Source organism: Neofelis nebulosa, chromosome 6, assembly GCF_028018385.1.
Source record: "Neofelis nebulosa isolate mNeoNeb1 chromosome 6, mNeoNeb1.pri, whole genome shotgun sequence".
NCBI classification, from domain to species: domain Eukaryota; kingdom Metazoa; phylum Chordata; class Mammalia; order Carnivora; family Felidae; genus Neofelis; species Neofelis nebulosa.
Genome location: NC_080787.1, coordinates 38,528,589 through 38,547,364, shown reverse-complemented (window position 1 = coordinate 38,547,364; position 18,776 = coordinate 38,528,589). Strand labels below are relative to the sequence as shown.

The window sequence follows — 18,776 nt, the reverse complement described above, 5'->3', positions numbered from 1 at the left end:
AAACTGATATTTACCTGTGTTTTGGAAGCTAACGTAAGATAAGGCTCTTCTGTGATTTATTATTATTTTTTTTAAAGCAAGCCAGGGTTTAACTTTTGGCCACTGGGCTAAAATATTTATATTTGTTTTTTTAAGTAATCTCTGCCCAACGTGGGACTCAAATTTACAACCTTGAGGTGAAGTTACATGCTCTACCAACTGAGCCACCAGGCACCCCAATCCCTGGTTTTATAATACAAATCTTTTAACAAATAAGATTTACTTAGCGCTTGGCTTTGCTGTAATAAATCTACTTTCTGAATTGAAGGGTTGCTGTAGTTTCTTCACCTTTATAATTAGAATGAAAATACTTCTTGGGGAGGGTCCAGTCCGTGTCTCAGACTTTATTTTTACCTACTTCTTTATTTAAAGTTATTTATTTTTTTTGAGAGAGAGCAAGGATGCGTGCACATTGGAGCAGGGGGTGGGGCAGAGAGAAGGGAGAAGGAGAGAGAGAATCCCAAGCGGGCTCCACGCAGTCAGTGCAGAGCCTGACTGGGGCTCTATCCCATGAACTGTGAGATCGTGACCTGAGCTGAAATCAAGAGTCAGATGCCTAAACAACTGAGTCACCCAGGTGCCCCCATGTCTCAGACTTTGAAACAACTGGCATTTCTGTTATTTAATATTTGTATTTAAGAGAAAACCATGTAAAAAAGAAAAAACAATGTACAATTCTATATGGAAAAAATGGATTCCTGCCTTACAGTATACACAAAAATAAATTGTAGATGGAAAATAAAACTTGAAAATTTTTAGAAGAAAGAACAGGGCAGTGTATTCATGATCTTGGAGTAAGGAAGGATTTTTTTTTTTTTTTAAATATGAAGATAAAAGAAGTACAGGTCATAAAACTTGATTTTACTACTTTAAAGGAAAAAAAAACCCTTCTGTATATTGAAAGACATAAACAAATGAAAAATAAGCCACATGCTCCCACTGCTTTGGGATTATTTTATAATTCATGTGCATGCCCTACAAGCAGCACTTCTGCCCCTAGTCATATGGTCTGGGGCATCTTGTGCTTGGGAACCAGGAGCCATGGATAAGAATGTTCACTGCATTTTTGTAATAGCAAAAAACTGGAACTAACCCAGTGTCCATAGACAGGAAAATGGTTACACTGTGGGATAGAATATTTTGCAACCATGAAAATAGTTGAACTACAGCTGCATGTGACATCATGGACCAATTTTAGGAATAAGACATTGAGAAGAAAAATAGCAGAAGACTGCATGTAGAATGACATCATTTTTACAAAGCCCCAAAATAAAACTAAGATCTCATTTAGAGAGAGATGTGGGCAAAATTAAATTTCTTTAGGAATGATAAACAAAATTGACCTGTAAGGTCAGATTAGGAGGTTAGGAGAGGTGGGCTGACAGAAGGGAGAGGAGTGCAAATTTAGGTCTAATGACATTGGGAATAATTCAGTTCTTTAGTTGAACTTATAGTTATTCATTTTTATTATCATGCCTCATAATTTGATAATTACACATTTTTGGGTATATAATAAATTATCACATCACTTAAAAATGATAATAAAAATGATAATCCTCACACTGGGAGAAGATATTTTCAATTTCTAAAACTAAAAAGGATTAATTTCCTGAATCCCAGGATTAATGTCGTGATTCATAGAGAATTCCAATGAATCAATTAAAAAAAAAAAAAAAGATAATGCAACTAAAAAAACAAATGGGCAAAGGATCTGAATGGGAATTCACAGAAAAAAGACCTGAGTGGCTAATTAATATATAAATACATGTTCAGGCTTACTAGAAATAAAGGAAATGCAAATTAAAACATAAGATCCCATTTCATGTTCATCAGATTGGCAAAAATTAGAAAGTCTGACAAAACCAAGTGTTGGTGAGATATGGAATACCAGGAGCTCATCCCCGCTGGGGGTGTTTAAATGGGTATAACCACTTTGGAGGCTAGTTGGAAGACATCTGGTTAAGTTGGAGATGTTCATAATGCAAGACCCAGTGATACTGTTTCTGGTATATCCTCCAGAGAAATTCTCACTGTAGTGCCCAGGAGGTGTCACAGGAATGTTTACTCAGGTGTTGTCATAGTGAAACATTAGAAGCAACAGAAGAATGGATTAAAAAAAAACATTATGACATTTGTATAATGGACAGGTGTACAGCAGTGAAATGGGTGAGCCAGAGCTCCGTGAATAAATCTCAAAATCATAATGTTAAGTTAAATAAGCAAGTTGTAGCATTATGTAGAATAATTAAGCACCAGATGAAACCTTTTATTAAAAGTTGAAATGTTCGGGAAGTAATATGCCAGTTATGCAAATATTCATACAAGCATAGCACTGCAACTTTAGGGTGGTTTTGACTTCAGTAGGAGAGGAGGGAGGATCTGGTTTTAATTGTGTAGTTTTGTGTTTAAAAAAATTGATCTGAGACAAATATGGCGGATTATTCATCTTGTTAGTATGGGCACTTGGTACACATGTGTTGTATTGTCCTGTTTTTTTTTTCTGTATGTTTGCAGTATTCCTTAGTAAATATTTTCCAAAGACAACACAGGTATACTTTTTTTTATTTTAGAAGTTCTACAAGGGCGCCTAGGTGGCTCAGTTGGTCGGGCATCCGACTTCAGCTCAGGTCATGATCTCGCAGTTTGTGAGTTCAGGCCCCGCATCGGGCCCTGTGCTGACAGCTCAGAGCCTGGAGTCTTCTTCGGATTCTGTGTGTCCTCCTCTCTCTGCTCCTCCTCCACTCGTGTGCTCTCTCTCTCTCTCAAAAATAAATAAATGTTAAAAAAAAAAAAAAAGTACTATAATATCAGAAGCACTTAGATAAATCTGAGTCTTCTGTGTTGTAAACTCTCAAATTCTGAGCACAGTGGAAGGCTCTGAGTGTAACTTCCCCCTAGTATTGTAGTCCTTGTATATGACAGTAGATTACTTGAATTTAGAAAAATTTCCCCTAAGAACTATTTACATAAATAAGTAAGTTTGGTAAATTGATGTAAATCTCTAACCTATAGGATATGACTAGCTTGTGATAGATAATAAAGCTTCCCTTTATGATTTTGTCAAATCGAGGAATGTTGGTGGTAGAAAGAGGGAGGATTTAGACAAGGTACTAAATTTGCACACTGAGCTCTGCCACTTAACTAGTTCTGAGCCTGTGAACAAAGCTGCTTTGGGAGTTAGATTTTTTGTATCTGCAAAGTTGGACTACTAAAGTCCTCTTTACCGAGTTGTGTCAGGACTAAATAGGCTCATAAGCATTTAAGTACAGAGCCTGGCATTCTCTGGGTACTCAGTCACTTACGGTACTAGTGAACATGGATCCTGTGTCCTGGTGGACTGTGGGCTTTGGCTGTATTTGGGAATGGTCTCTCGCCTCACTGTTCATTTTGGAAGTGCTCTGGCAAATCAGACTTGCCATGAAGCTCCTGGGCCATCCTGTGCAGTTAGTTTGGGGGTAGCCGTAGATGGTGCTTGAAACCTTTGGTCTCTGGAGCAGAACTCTGGGCACCCTCCTGCCTGCTGAGCCCCCCTGATGCGTGCTACCTGTTTCAGGCTTTCTCCACAGTAGGCACTCCTGACTACATTGCTCCTGAGGTGTTCATGCAGACCGGGTACAACAAACTCTGTGATTGGTGGTCGCTCGGCGTGATCATGTACGAGATGCTTATCGGTAAGTTGCATGCTTTCAGGGGGCTTTCTCTGTGCAGCCAGGGTTGAGTCGCATACTGATAATAGACTGTTTCGATTAGGGGTGGTCTAAGCACTTCTCCCCTCTTGTCTTTCAACGTGAAGTTTCCTAGGCAGAAAGCTTGGCCGTCAAATCGCCAAGTATATTCTCTGGCCTGCTGGCATCCTGCGGTTGCTTTGCTGATCATTTATCCATTCTGCATTTTCATCCTCTCCATCTGGCAGCTCTTTCAGTCACTGACATTTGTTAAACATTCGTTGTATGCAGGGAACTTTAACTGGGCATTGCCTCACATACTCTTTACTTATTTGCTGTCCCCTTCCTTTCTCTAAGCCTTCAAAGCATGGAATCCTCTGATCTCTCTCCCTCTTATTTGGATGGTGTGTCTGGGTATTTGGGGGACACTCTGGTCGGCGGGGGGTGGAGTGGTCATATGCCCGAGAGCACTAGAAGAGTAAGTGTATCGTGGCTGCACTGAGTGATTCTGTGGGTGACTAGTGTGGCCTCTGGCGGCGTTGTCTCTGGAGACACTGGATGGATGCCGGTGGAGGCAGATGTAATCTGTGTGGAGGGCACGCGGAGTAATATGGTATGAGAGTATTTATCCTCTTGCCTGTAGTTCTCAGTAAGAGGCATGGTGGTCACTTTTAAAGCCTGTGGTTTTTTTTTTTCTTTTTATGTTTGTTTATTTCTGAGACAGAGACAGAGCACAAGCGGGGGAGGGGAGAGAGAGAGGGAAATACAGAATCCAAAGCAGGCTCCAGGCTCTGAGCTGTCAGCTCAGAGCCCGACGTGGGGCTCGAACCCACCAACTGCGAGATCATGACCTGAGCCGAAGTCGGACGCTTAACGGATTGAGCCATCCAGGCGCCTCCCTGTTTTTTTTCTTACCAACTTGTTTGGCACTTTACCCGCGTAAGGATATTCCTAGAACGGAGTCATTTCTTAATGATGTTCCACCCTTTCCTCTCTTCTTTGGGCGCAGTGGTTTCCATGTGTGCAGCCTCTGTGTGTCCTCCCTTCTTTTCCCAACTTCAGCTCTGAGCCGACTCCTTTTGTGGTACCAGAAGCACAAACTCACTTTGAGTTTAGGAGTTTGGGGGAGAATGAAAAATTAGTTCAGATGTTTTCTGGAATGAGTGGAAATCTTGTGCGTGTCATGGAGGGTTGAAGATATATAGAATCATCTTAAGGAGAATACTGTCAGGTGGATTCAAAGTTCTGGGATGTAAAAGCTCTGAAGTGCTTTTTTTATTACAGGCTACCCACCTTTCTGTTCTGAGACCCCTCAAGAGACATATAAGAAGGTGATGAACTGGAAAGAAACTTTGACTTTTCCTCCAGAAGTTCCTATTTCTGAGAAAGCCAAGGATCTAATTTTGAGGTATTAGAGAACACCTCCCACCCAGGCTTTTTGACATGAATGAATTCATATTTTTAAACTTAAATTATTACCTGGGTCTGCCCCCTGCTCTCTCCCATCCCTCTGTTTAAAATGGGGGGGAGGGGGGCGTTCTTTTTCTTTTTCCAAAGAGATTACTTGAGGTATGCTGAAAGGCCTCTGTGTTTTCCAGATTCTGCTGTGAGTGGGAACATAGAATTGGAGCCCCTGGAGTTGAGGAAATCAAAAGTAACTCTTTTTTTGAAGGCGTTGACTGGGAACATATCAGGTATATCCATATAAAAGTTTTTGGGATTATTTTAGAAAGTCTGTAATTTGTTTAATGGTAATTTAGAAACACTGTTATTGGTAAGTCACGTAAGGGAAGAGAGCTGCTCAGAGATTCAGGGTCTTTTCTTGTCTTTGTTCGCGGTGAGGATTGGGAGTTGGGGCTTCCTGTCAGCCGTGTGGCGTGGGGTATGGGGAAGCCAGCAGTTATTTCCAGAGTGAAGTGAACTTCGGGTTCCATGGTGAAGGGAGCACCTAAGAAGCACGTTGCCCTTGCTTTCACCTAGAACACACCAGCTTCTCTATACCAGGGGGCCACCAGCAGGGCTGTCCCCACGCACAGGGAGGTAGGGAAGAAAGTGGAAGAAGGATGGGGGTGGGGAGGGAGGTGGACGGGGCCACGGTGGCGGTTGCGGAGCACAGCCAGTGGCAGCAACAGCCTGCACCGCCTGCTGCCGTCCGACCTTCTTACTCAGGTTGGTTGGTTGCCAGACAGAAGGCGAAGACGTCATCTCTCGTGATTGTGTTCTGACTTACATTCCTGTAAGTTTTACCTCTGCCTCAGCCACTCTCTTTGTTGACAACCTCTGGTAGAAGGAGGCGCAGAGCCTTTCGTGAGGGAGCACCCAGAGGTTTACTTGCCTTTTTTACAGACAGGGCAGGCCTTGAGGGGAGTGCATTAAGTTTAGATTTTCATTTTTCTCACTATTTTTGTCCTTCTTCCCAGCTGTGAAAAATTGTTATTTGTATTTTTTCATTTGGTTTGGATGCGGTCAGGTGGCGTGGTCGCTCGGTGTCGCGAGCTTTTCAGAGAAAGTAAATGCTGCCTGCCAGCGGATAGTCCTCCCACGTCAGACCCAGGGGCTTTTTAAGTTTATTTATTTTGAGAGCGAGCGAGTGAGCGAGCACAGGCCGGGGAGGGGCAGACAGAGAGCAAGAGAGAGAATCCCAAGCAGGCTCTGTGCTATCAGCGCCCCGACCAGAGGGCTTTTTTGGAGAAAGACTTAATCAGCAGTGATGCGCGTGATTACTGACCACAGTCATTTTTGACATGTCTGTTCTTGGCAGAGAGAGACCTGCTGCAATATCTATTGAAATCAAAAGCATCGATGATACCTCAAACTTCGATGAGTTTCCGGAGTCTGATATCCTTAAGCCAACAGGTAATATCACCAACACTGCCTCCTGCTGCCTCATAGGTACATAATTTCCGCTCCCATTTTGGGGTTGTGTTTACAAGTCAGGTAGAGGAACGTCCGTTCTTTCGGTTCTTTGCGAGTAGTTTTCCAGTGCTAATGCTGGGCAGCAGTGACACCGTGTCGAATGGAGACTGAATACAAACTCCCATGTTTGAACTGGATGGGTAAATCACACAGGTTTGTTCTTTGGTTTTTATTTGTTAAATTAAAGGTTAGATAACCTGAAATGACAGAAGTGGGAAAATACAACTTTTAAAGTATCCGTGAAAAATAGGAGGTTCAAAGAACATAGGCAAGCAAACGCAGGCAGTTCGCAGAGTGAAAAACAATGTTTCCCAAATAGAAACTGTGGTATCTTCTTCAGAATGTCATGTCTTCAGTACTGAGTAGTCCATTCGGGTGAGGCAGTGAATCAATTCTCACATCTATTTCTTTCCCAGTGGCTACAAGTAATCACCCTGAGACTGACTACAAGAACAAAGACTGGGTCTTCATCAATTACACATACAAGCGCTTTGAGGGCCTGACGGCTCGGGGGGCAATACCTTCCTACATGAAAGCAGCAAAATAGTATCCTTGAACTAGAACCCTAAATGGAGCGGAGTTCTTTGTACAACATTGCGGTTTTCCTCTCACATGCTCTTTTGAAAGAGTTTCCAAGAAGTTTCCGGAACCCACCGGTGTGTCATGGTAAACTCCTGAAATGCGATAGTAAGTGGAGTCTCTTCCGTAATGCATCCGAAAACCTGTAGAACAAAGACGACCATTTCTACTGCATCGGCCATAAACAGCTGTGCTGCTTCTTCAGAAGCATCGTGAGCCAATTTGATAGAGGTTTTAAAAAACTCGTTTTCCTAAGTTCATCAGAATGAAGGAGAAAAAACAGCCATCATCAAACATTATTGAGATTGTAACACGTACTTACTGAATATCAGCCAATTTCTGTGATTTTTGTGACAGACACGCTTTCTGCCAAGCCCACCAAGTATTTCTTTTCCTTTACAGCTAAAAGCTCCATAGTACTAAGGAAATAAAGCAATAACGAAAGCCTCAGCAGCCAGCACTCTGGCTGAGGAGACGCCCCACCGTCCTCTGAGGGGGTGGTGGGGGGCTTCTCCCCATACCTCGGCCTCGGGCGAGTGGCTTGGGTAGCCACCATTCACGGTGCACTTTATTTATGGTACTAGCATAAAGACCCGCAATCCAGTGATTTCTCTCCTCCTGCCCATCTAAAATACTCAAGCTGCTTTTCTGAGTGTTGATGGGGGATACTAGCTCCATCTCTCACTGCTTTCAGAAGGCCCAGAAGCCACGGGGCCTTGCCAAGGAGTCCCAGATCACGTGGAAAACCTTCAGTGTCTCTTCAAGGCCGTATCAGAAAATCCCTAAGACGGACGTTGTCGTGGACCAGCGATAGCCACAGGCGCTGCCAGCAGGAACTCGGTTCCTTCCTGGGAACACAGCAGGGAGAGTCCGGGCAGAGGCAGGAAGCCTGGAACCTCTCTTGGCTAAGGTGCTGCTCCTGCTTGGTCTCTGGAACCTCCTTGGAAGTGAAGGAACCCGCCCCCTAGAAAGTGCAGAGCCAGCCTACGAATCTGTGTAAAGTTCACTCCTCAGTCCTTGATGCAGCCGTGTTTTGTCTTCTCTCTCGGTATTTCTCCTCTCCGATTTAAGTAACCATTTTGCCTTGGAATCATGATTACGAATTTTTCCTTTGCAGATGCCTTCCTGGGGGATGCGCCTCTCCACCCAAAGGGTAGCCTGCAGCTCTGGCTGACCAGGCCTCTCTGCTGTGGCATTCTCACGAGAGACCCTCTGAATTTTAGCACAAAGTGCCTTTTCTTTCACAGCTGCCACCACCTTTAGAGGAATTTTGCTGCGTCAGAAAAATGTGGAGGCTCCATTTTAATGCATTATTTTAAAATTTTTGATAACTCTTCAAGCATCATTTGCACCTGTGTGGTAATTTTGCCTGTTGCAAAGCATCATGGCCAAGCTACAACTGGGAGTCTGCTTTCTGCTAGGCTTGAGGTTAGGATCAACTTGACAGTGTGTCCTAGCTCAGCCATTCAGCAAAGAAAAATGGGGTAATATCAGAGTTACAGTAGTAAATGAAACTGCTTTGGGTTTTAATGTCTTAGAGGAAGAAAAAAAAGGAATATAGGGAAGTATTAACTTTGGATGAAGGTAATGTTTGCCCCTTAATCTTTCATTCGTGGTCTGTTAGTGACAAGGAAGTAAATGAGATTCTTTTGTGTAACTTGGTAGTTCCTTTGTATTACCCAATAGTTGACGTTTTGATCCCCAGGTGTTTTGCAAGTATGTGTGGTAAGCACGCTCAAGAGAAGTTAACAGGAGTGGTGATGGTGTGTGGGGAGTGGCAGGGGATGGTTTGTTTTAGGGGAAAATGCCCACATTTTAAACTTCTGAATAAAACTGTGTGAGAAAACACCGTGAACCTGATGTGTTTTAAAGCAAGTGAGGCTTGTGACTCTAAGGGGCAGAGTGCTGGTGGCTTCTTCCAGCCCCTTTGTCTGCGGACCACTGCATATGCAGGCAGAGTGGTTTTCTGTCTCGGGGAGGCTGGGACCTGCTTTCGCGTTCGCTGAGAACACGTCTTCTGAATCGGTGTTTGTGTGAGAGCCGCTCCTCTGTTGACCCTGAGCGTCTGTTCTTCCCACCGGCTGCAGGGCTGCAGGGTGGGCTCTCCCCCTGCAGCTAGGCCGAGGGCAGAGCCGCTGACAAAAGTGCCGTCAGTTGGCGGGTCCTTTGTACAAGCTGTTTACCCCGCCTGGGGTCGACCGGAACCTCACAGCCTCCTGGGATGGGGCTTCTCGGCCCTCCAGGTCCACCGGGGCAGGAGTCCTGTTGGGTCCCCCTCTGGCTTAGGGAAAGGAGCCCCAGAAAGAGGTGGGAAAGCAAAGGCCATCCGGCGTCAGAACTGCAGCCACAATGTGTATTGTCTTTGCAAAGCGTACGGGTTTCAAGAGACATGTTGGGAACCATTGGCTCAATGTTGGTCCTGTTCACAGATAGTTCCGTTTCCTGCTCCCGTAGGGGGAGTTAGAAGACAGGACTTGAACTGTATGGCATACTGAAGTGAAACTGAATACCGTCAGCATTCAGTCTCCTCTTGATTCAGGAGTGCATCAGGATTCTCTTCAGTACCGGTTTTTCTTTTTTCATTTTTTAAAAGTAGGCTCCACACCCAGTGTGGGGCTTGGACTCACAAACCTGAGATCGGGAGTCGGCTGCTCTTAACGACTGACCAGCCAGGAGCTGTTTCTTTTAGAATTACTTTGAAAAGTTAACTATGGAGGAGTTCCTCTGGGGTTAACATTCAGGCTCCGAATAGCAGATTGCGGTTTCAAGACTCCCCTATCTGGCATAGTAGGGATCCTCTGCCATCAACTGCCAATGCCCCTTCTCTGAATTGTTTGCTTGGAAAGCCTATTTAGGTTTCACTTTCTCCTGTTTGTGTCACTCCTGGCCCTCTGTGTCTAACCCAAATGGTGTTTTTTCTGGAACTCTGAAAGGATTCAGTGAATGGTATTTTCCTGGAATGAGCTGTAAGAGCCACCACTGACTTAACCACCTCCATGATGCTTTTTCGGGCATATTTGCAAAGAAAAACATCTTGCCCAGGTAACAGTGAGGCATCCATAATATACAGAGCACAGTACTGGGCCCTGTGGGAATGCGCCAGGGAGCCTGCCATGGTTCTGAACCGCAGAGCGGTTTGAGAATTCCCACCAAGTGGCTTGAGAGCAAGCGGCGTCAGCTGTGAAGCCGCTACGTTAGTGGTGGTGTAACAGTCCAGTTAAGCCGACCTGGCGGTGCTGGGGAGCGGAGCGAAGCTCCCCGATGAGGTTAGCCAGCAGTGACTTGGCGGATGCGAGTGAGCGGTCTGGGATTTTGGAGGCCGGCAGGTGTGGGCTTGTAGTGTGGCAGAGGTGTGGAGCCGGTGTTCCTTCACGAACACTGCAGTGGCCTTTGTCGCTTCCCCATTTCCCTCTCCTGCTTCAACTCACTCCCCTCACTTCTGCCCCTCATGGGAAACATGTATTAATTATCCTGTGCGTGAAACCTGCTAGTCTTCATTTTTATAGTCATTTCTCCTGTTACTGGTGTCCTGACAGCCATATCCATTGACTTCCCTTCAGTCCTCGTCTTGACCAACCTGCTGCACACATACTCTTAAAACAAAAACCAACCTCTGCTCCGACCTGACTTCCTTCTTGGTATTTCTTCTGCTACCACTTAAATGCTGGTGCTCCTCCGAGCAATGCCTTTGCCTTCTTACTTGTGTGATCTCGGTGATCTCCCCGACCCTGTGACTTCGGCTGCCATTTCTGCGGTGAATGTCTTCAAAGTGGGCAAGACTTCCTGGACTCCTCCCCGGAGCCCTAGACCATGGAGTCAGGTGACACTAGACACCACAGTCTGGAAGGCCTCATGCAGGCTCAAACGAAAGCCATCCAAAGGAGCTCCTCTTACCTCCGTTGTGTTGTTTATTTTTGAGAGTGAGTGTGCGCACACGCCCAGAGGAGGGAGAGGGGATCCCAAGCAGGCTCTGCACTGTCAGCTCAGAGCCTGATGTGGAGGCTTTGAGCTCATAAACTGTGAAATCAGGATCTGGGCCAAAATCAGGAGCCAGACCCTTAACCATCCATCTGAGGCACCCAGGCGCCCCTCCGCAGGAAACGTCTTACACCGCGCCCATCAGTAAACATGCACAACTCTGGATGCAGCCATCCATCCTAGCAGTGTCTTCACGATTTCTTACTGAATGTGCTGCAGTGGCCTCTTAGCTGACCTTTGTCCCTGGTCCTTCCCCTTTCAAGCCCACTGCCCTCTCTGCTGCCAAAGAAATTCTTTCAAATTTCAAGTCTGATCATGTCATTCTCCTACATAAAACCCTTTAGGGCTCCTAATAGTTCTTATAAATGAGACCAGACATCTTTGAGGCAGAAAGAGTCCTGCCTTACTCTGGCTTCATCTCTGCATCACCCCATCTTCCCTATTATCAATTCACCTTTGCTCATATGGTTGAGTTGGCCTGGACTGCCTCCCCTCTGCACATTCATGGATCCAAAACGACGATTTTCATTCTTCACGCTTTGGTTCACGTGTCACTTCTACAATCCTCTCGTGAAGTCTCCTCATGGTAAATACTGGCTACTCCATCCTTCTGGGTTTCCTGAGCCACCTGGACTGCTCACAGAGGTTTTCCCCACACAATTACAAAACCCCCTTGAAGAGTGTCTCCAGATCATCGTGTCCCTGTTGTCCTGCAGTGTTTGACACAGAATATACCCAACAGGCCACGTCTTCAGAGCATGTTCTTAACCTCTGTGCCAATGAAGGCAGCCCTGCTAGGGAGGGGCTGGCTTTAGCCCCACTTTTAGTTTTACCACCAGTAAGCTCCCAGGCTAAGTGAGCTGAGGAAATTCTGAGTAGACACCGGACTAGAGTCAGGCCAAACCACAGAGACCAAAGGAGAAACCAGCAGCTCTACAGCAGTGCTTCCAGGGGACCTTTCATTCCCGCCATGGTTCCTCACTTGCTTTAAACCAAAACCAGAGCATAAAAGTCTGGGAGTTCTCTCGCCTTTCAAACTTACATTTGGCTTTGTGGGGGGTCCTACTTGGTTGGATTTGAGGATTCAGGAGGTCTTGAATTCCAGTTAACCAGGGATTCAAGAAGGCAGACTATTAGGGTTCTGGAAACCTCGGAGTTACAAAGAAATAGGGTGGGAAAGGCACACACAGACAGCCCCACAGGAAAGGAAGAGGCTCTGTTCTGGGCAGTCAAGGTGCTACTTCTTTCAGTCCCTTTAATATCTTGACTTCCAACTTTATTTTCTGCTAAAAAACAACATGAACACAAATGATAATATTTTATTATAGAAAAAGCATCCCAAATACAGTATTTCGTAAACACTGGTAGGTGAACAAGTGCAACTTTCAAAGTAAATACAAAGTAAAGAGGTAAAACCTATAAGCATCTTGCCTTTAAGAGAAAACATACTGTTCTTCCGCAGAGGTGATCCCACCCACAGCACGAATGCGGCTCCGTCTCTACCAGTGAAGGCATCAGGTTCCCTTTCTGAACTCGTATGCCCATTTTAACAATCTCAAAATAATGGCAAGAAGTGGCATTGAATAAATTACTAAAATCCCTTGATTCTTAACTTTCTATTGACAGAAAAAAAAAAAAAGACTCCATATCACACTTTGACAATTTGAGTTAAAAAGCCTGTGCTCTGATTGTTTTCTGCAAATACATCCATCCTTCCTGGGCTTATGCCACAGTATTTTCATAGACTTGTATACATTAGATATCACATTGGTTTCTTGGAATTTAGCTTAAAATAATACTGGCTGTTACAAATTGTGCAGTCAGTCTAGCTACTTTCTAGCTTCCTTACCATTTTTGCTGTCATTTTTTCTGATACTTTCCCTCCACTTTGGAGAAACCGTTAAGTAATCTCACCAGACACATGTTAACATTCTTTGCCCACTCTCCAGCTCAATGCCAAATGTTTCCTAGTTAACGATACATGATAATGATGCATTAACAAACTCAGATTCTAAACCTCAAATTCAGGTTTATCTTGGCTTGAGATACCTCTGAGTAAGACAGTCTGAGCAAAACCATCTTATTTTGAAGATGGTTCTGTATAAACAGCCTGGCTTACTTATTTAGGCACTTAGAAAAAGAAAAAAACAACAAAACAAAACACCAAACCTGAGTTCCACCTTTATTAGAAATACCTCTTACCCAGCTGGCCATTAACGAACTCTGAAGGGAATGACGGCAACCCAGCCACCGTCCCCATGGGGACTGCATGGTCCTGCCATTATGGAATGTCCTGGCCCCAGGAACAAGCAGCTATGGCTAAGGGGAGCCACCAAACTATAGTGATGCTGAGCTCCAGACTGGGAGGGTGGGGGTGCAGAAGAAACCTCCCTCTCCACAAGAAGGGACCTGTGAGCCCCACTTTTCCCTTTGTCACCATCATCTAGGGACACTGGCAGATTTGCCTATACAGGTTTCTAGCTCACTCACCCTATGGGTTGGGGCCAAATGCACATGAACCCAGTCTGGGGAGGAAAAAAGAACTACTTCTTGAAAGCCTGAGGAAACTAATCATTTACATAGAACAAAGTGTTATTAAGTACATGCCATACTTTCATACCTGGCTTTTTACCTAAGCAAGAACTAATGAGTTTTAGAGTATTAGCTGTGGCATGTTTGTACTTAAATGTTAATACATAAGATGTACAACAGAAGTTATACTTACCAGACCACACAGTTAATTCTAACTTCCTCTGTGATGGCACGGAAGTCAACTGATAAGCATAAAGCACCATTAAACAATTATCTGGGCTGGTCAATTAGTGGGTATGAGTGTAGGGCTGGTAAGGTTAAAGCCAAACCTGACAAATGAGTCCATGAGTTTCACAGACCTAAAAGTAACCTCTGGCTACAAAAAACACTAATCCTAAACTTTAACCCTTGCCATCAGCCTTACAAACTGGATGCCAGTGGTAGTCAGAAGAACTCTGTAGGTGGGAGATGGCTCAGTTTAACCCCTTACTTCTACTTCTTTACGAGTAATGAACAGAGCATTGATTTCCACTGTGTTGCCGGTCACATGCACAAGACAACACACTTCTTAAGAACATTCTTGTTCTTCAAGCCTGGAAAGAGCAGCTTTTGACATCCATCTGACTTTACTTTTGGAGGACTAGGACTAGGGCAGTCATAAAATGGAATCCACTGGGGCACCTGGGTGGCTCAGTAGTTTGAGCATCCGACTTCGGCTCAGGTCATGATCTCACAGCTTGTGAGTTCGAGCCCCATGTCAGGCTCTGTGCTGACAGCTCAGAGCCTGGAGCCTGCTTCAGATTCTGTGTCTCCCTCTCTCTCTGCCCCAACGACGTGCATTGTCTCTGTCTCTCTCAAAAAAATAAACAGTAAAAAAAAAAAAAAAAAAAAAAAAAAAAAAAAGGAATCCACTAACTTGTCCTATGGTATCTTATGGGAATGGAATTTAAGAAAACTAGTCACATTATCTTAAAGATGTTAAGGAAACTATGTACCTCTTTGAAATTTGTGATGAGTAAAGGTTCTGGGTAGGTGATAAGAAGACCACCTTTACCACAAAATGACAAATTATCCCCAGACACTTAACATCTGGCTCTAGACTTGAAATTTAGCTCTGCTAATAGCCATGGGGACATAAGGGAAAATGGTTTAGTACTTGGGGGGAGTGATCTCGGTTGTCCTACACCAATGCATTATTAACACAAGAGTCGACAGATCAAACAAAATTACTAGGTGTAATATCCCTTCAACTCATCCTTCCTTTGGGGATGACAGTAGTACGGTTTCTTTACGCAGTGTGAGCTGTGTAACTGGCTACTTCAAAAACAAATATCCTGATATCCAAAAGAATTCCACAGTATGAAAAGAACATACAAAGAAAAATCCTGCGTTGGGACAAAGCCTGTGAGGTGATGTTTCCGCACTCAGCTTCACCCCAAATGTCCCCTTCCCTGGAGCTTTTAGAAGTCTCTGTTGAGAAACTAAGCACTTGTGAGAAATTTCTGCTCATCTCTTGAAAACCTTTAAACCATATCGACTGAGGTTTCCCAGCCACACCCATAGCAATGTGCTGCCCTAGGGTGAAGACCTAAAGGCTTCACACCAGATTCCGAGACAGGATGATCAAAGTGGCCTGATTTGGAGAGGTTCTTGTACTTCAGTTGTGAATTTCATTCCAAATAATTGATTTGTGTTGGCTCAAAAACCTTGAGCCTAAAAAGGTTTCATAAACACTGTTCCGCTATTACTAGAGTTCCTGTCAAAGAATCTGTATGGTTTTGAATTATTCGTCACATTAATGAAAAACAAAGCTGAACTTAAACTCTTTAAGAAATTTCCTTTTGGACATTTTGATGACAGCCTAGGTCTTCCGGATGCAATCTGGGCACAGAGGCCACCAGGAATGGCATCTTCATTAAATCCTGAATAAGAATCCCATTAGTACCTGGTTGTGGAAGCCAGAGATTGTCTCTTCTTAAAGTCTGGTCCCTTTGCTGCTCAGTAATTCATTTCGCCTGGTATAAAACAAACAAAACAAAAGCCAAGAACAAAGTGTAAAGGATGAGGACTGCTTTGATGAACAGGAGGCAACAGGAGTCTTGACTTCCTTTCCTGCTTTTTGCAGTTATGCAAAGACTGAGTAAACAGCACCAGACCCCAAATTTTCAAGTTACCAGAGCCACTGCCAAGCTGGTAGCTTATTTACCAGTGAGTGCTTTTCATCCCCTGCCGGAGGCACAGATTTCTCAGTAATGAAAAGGACACAGGTTATTTGTGGGAGAAAGGGAGACGATGGAGAAGCATGTCTCCTATTCAGGGTGAGACAAACCATGGGAGGACTGGCTGTGGACATTCTGGACAGAGAAGTGCTCCGAAGAGGGGTAGGTCCACAGCTGGCCCTAATCTTGAAAGTCATTAGAAGCCATCTGAGAAAGTGGGGCATTCAGCCGGTCAAGTTCATCCACTTGGGGTGGGTGGTGCATTAATATCTCCTGGTCCTCTAAGACATCTTCTCCAGCAGCCACCAGATTAGTGAGGGATTTGCTTCGGACACACTGGAAATCCACGTGGCGACTCTTCCCTTCTTCCTTTTCCCATGACATCTGGATAAAGGGGCGCTGCACATAATTATAGATTACTTCAGATCGGCCACCAGGTCTTCTCTTAATTTTTTCTTTACAGGTAGGATAACCTGAAATAAAGCAAAAGGCCATTCCCATGACTCCAGCAAATTGCTCACTCCAGCTTCCATACTTTCCCTTCCCTAACCACATCAAGTGTCTCCCAAATTCAAAGACTGTGCATGAAAACTACTGGGGAAATGACCCCTGACCATGCTCTGCCACTCCCAGTCACCTACAGGCGCACTTCCCATCTATCCGGGTGAATAGGTCTTATCCCTTAGAAAGGAAGTAAAAATTCTATCCCTTCTAATGGCAGGGTGCACAATTTCAGAAGCTGTTAGTTCCTGGCAGCAATACCAGAGAAGTCTTTCTAGGCCATGGCTAACTCCAGTCCTCTAATTCTACTGGATAGAGAACACGCTGTAAGAGAAGCAGTTAAGAAGGTGTGTAATGTGTAGCCTCAAGGAAAAAACAGGAATGTTGCCTAAAAAATCCGAAAGGCTATCACATGGAAACGGGAGAAATCTTACTCAAGGTAGCTTCAGAGGCTAGAACTAGAAAGAAGACAGAAGACAGAGGAAGTGATCTACTAGATCTACTAGAAAAATATTCTAATGGTAGAACAGTGGATGGGCTTCTCTGGGAAATGGAGTAATCCTTATCACCTTGTTCCGGGAGTTTCCAGTTACCAAAGAATGACACAGTGGAAAGAGATTTAACAGATCTCAAAAATCTCTTCCAACTTGAAATTCCAACCTAAGTCAGACACAGTGAAGATCTGATGGGCTCTGTGGGCAAGACTGAGACAGCGAGATTAAAAAAACACTCGTGGAGGTGTGACCAGAATAGCTTCAGCATTCTCTAAGAATCAGTGTCTAAGACCCCTCCATGAGACCACCGGTTGGGAGTCATTGCTCAAGATCATTTAAAGCAGTTCTATCAACACATACAGACCTTCCTCCAAGGTATGTGGTGGAAAAAATTAAAATTTTGAGTCTCCAAGCTATAGTTTTCAGAAGGACCCTTCCAGATCCCAAAAAGATCCTCACCAAGACCTGGAGGAATGGCCCTCGCACTTGGTGAGCCCACCAGTGTCCTTAGTCCTCACTGCTCTTTGTCCCAAACAGTTAAGGTGGAACTTCTTCCTGCAGCAGTTTTAAAGCATTTACAACTAGATACAACATGAAAAGGAAACATAAGGGCAAACAAAAAAACAGGAATCCTTCAAAGGGGTAGGAATGTGGTTTTCATATGTGCCTATTCTCTAGGTCCTCTGGAAGCTGAGTTTTAAGGACCTAAGCTGTGCCCATAGATACAACCTGCTCCATAAGCCAAGCAAGCTGTATACTAATTGGGATGTTTATTACCTTCAATTCCAATGCGAATGTTTTTCAGGCCCCGCTCCTTTAACACTGTTTTAGCGACATCACGATTCTCAATATATTTGAAGAATCTATAGAGCTTGGAGCTATAAAGAACTGGAAAAAAGAAAAACTGGGTTAGTCACGGAGTGAAGACTTCCAAAAGAGGAGGGGGATGAGCTAAGAGAATCAGACTAATGAAAGATATATCTGACACTAACGCCAAAAAAAAAAAAAAAAAAGAAAAAAAGAAAAAAAATCCAGTTGGATCACAGATTAAATGTTAATAGATCAAACCTAAGAAAGAAACCACGTGAGAAATTTTTATAGTCTCAGGGTGTGGAAGACCTTTCTGGGTACGGCATAAAAGCCAGAAGCCACAAAATAAAAACTGATATATTCAACTACATAAGAAAACCCAAAACACTGCTGCGTAGCCAAATCACCAGTAACACAACTAAAAAGATAACCAACTGGGAAAACTATCTGCAACTCTTATTACAAAGGGCTGATTTCCTTAATATATAAAGAGTGGTCACAGAGCTTTCACAAATCACTAAGTAAAAGACTAACAATCCATTCTGAAATGGGCAAAAGGCACAAATAAAGTTACAGAAGAGGAAATTAAAATGGCTCTTTAAAACGAAAAGATGGTGAGTCTTGATCATGAAATGAGAAATGCAGATTGAAACATTCAAATGAGAGGCTATTTTTTACCTATCAGAGTGGCAAAGATGAAAGTTTAATAAAACGCTGTTTTGTTGAGGGTGTGGGAAACCTGTCACATGTTGTTTTGAGATGGTTTAACCTTTGTGGAGGAAACTTTGGCAGCATCTACCAAAATTATAAAGGAACAAAGCTTTGGCACAGAAATTCCATTTCTAGGAAACTTTTTTTTTTTTTTTTTTTTATTTATTTTTGGGACAGAGAGAGACAGAGCATGAACGGGGGAGGGACAGAGAGAGAGGGAGACACAGAACGGAAACAGGCTCCAGGCTCTGAGCCATCAGCCCAGAGCCTGACGCGGGGCTCGAACTCACGGACCGCGAGATCGTGACCTGGCTGAAGTCGGACGCTTAACC

At 44.0% G+C, this 18,776-nt stretch overlaps 2 protein-coding genes across 4 annotated transcripts in view; one reads left to right on the top strand and one right to left on the bottom strand.

Moving 5' to 3' along the window:
* Positions 1-9,054, top strand: part of STK38 (serine/threonine kinase 38) — a 42,054-nt gene extending 33,000 nt beyond the window's left edge. For both annotated transcript variants that reach the window (XM_058733732.1, XM_058733733.1), the window contains exons 10-14: positions 3,593-3,710; positions 4,989-5,112; positions 5,303-5,398; positions 6,466-6,560; positions 7,037-9,054. In XM_058733732.1, coding sequence (XP_058589715.1) covers positions 3,593-3,710; positions 4,989-5,112; positions 5,303-5,398; positions 6,466-6,560; positions 7,037-7,167 — 564 coding nt within the window. In that variant the 3' untranslated portion in view covers positions 7,168-9,054. The remainder of the gene's footprint in view (positions 1-3,592; positions 3,711-4,988; positions 5,113-5,302; positions 5,399-6,465; positions 6,561-7,036) is intronic.
* A 3,426-nt stretch (positions 9,055-12,480) lies between these two features.
* KCTD20 (potassium channel tetramerization domain containing 20) overlaps positions 12,481-18,776 on the bottom strand; it is a 38,453-nt gene continuing 32,157 nt past the window's right edge. For both annotated transcript variants that reach the window (XM_058733735.1, XM_058733736.1), the window contains 2 exons: positions 17,701-17,811; positions 12,481-16,401 (listed from right to left, as the gene is read on the bottom strand). In XM_058733735.1, coding sequence (XP_058589718.1) covers positions 16,109-16,401; positions 17,701-17,811 — 404 coding nt within the window. In that variant the 3' untranslated portion in view covers positions 12,481-16,108. The remainder of the gene's footprint in view (positions 16,402-17,700; positions 17,812-18,776) is intronic.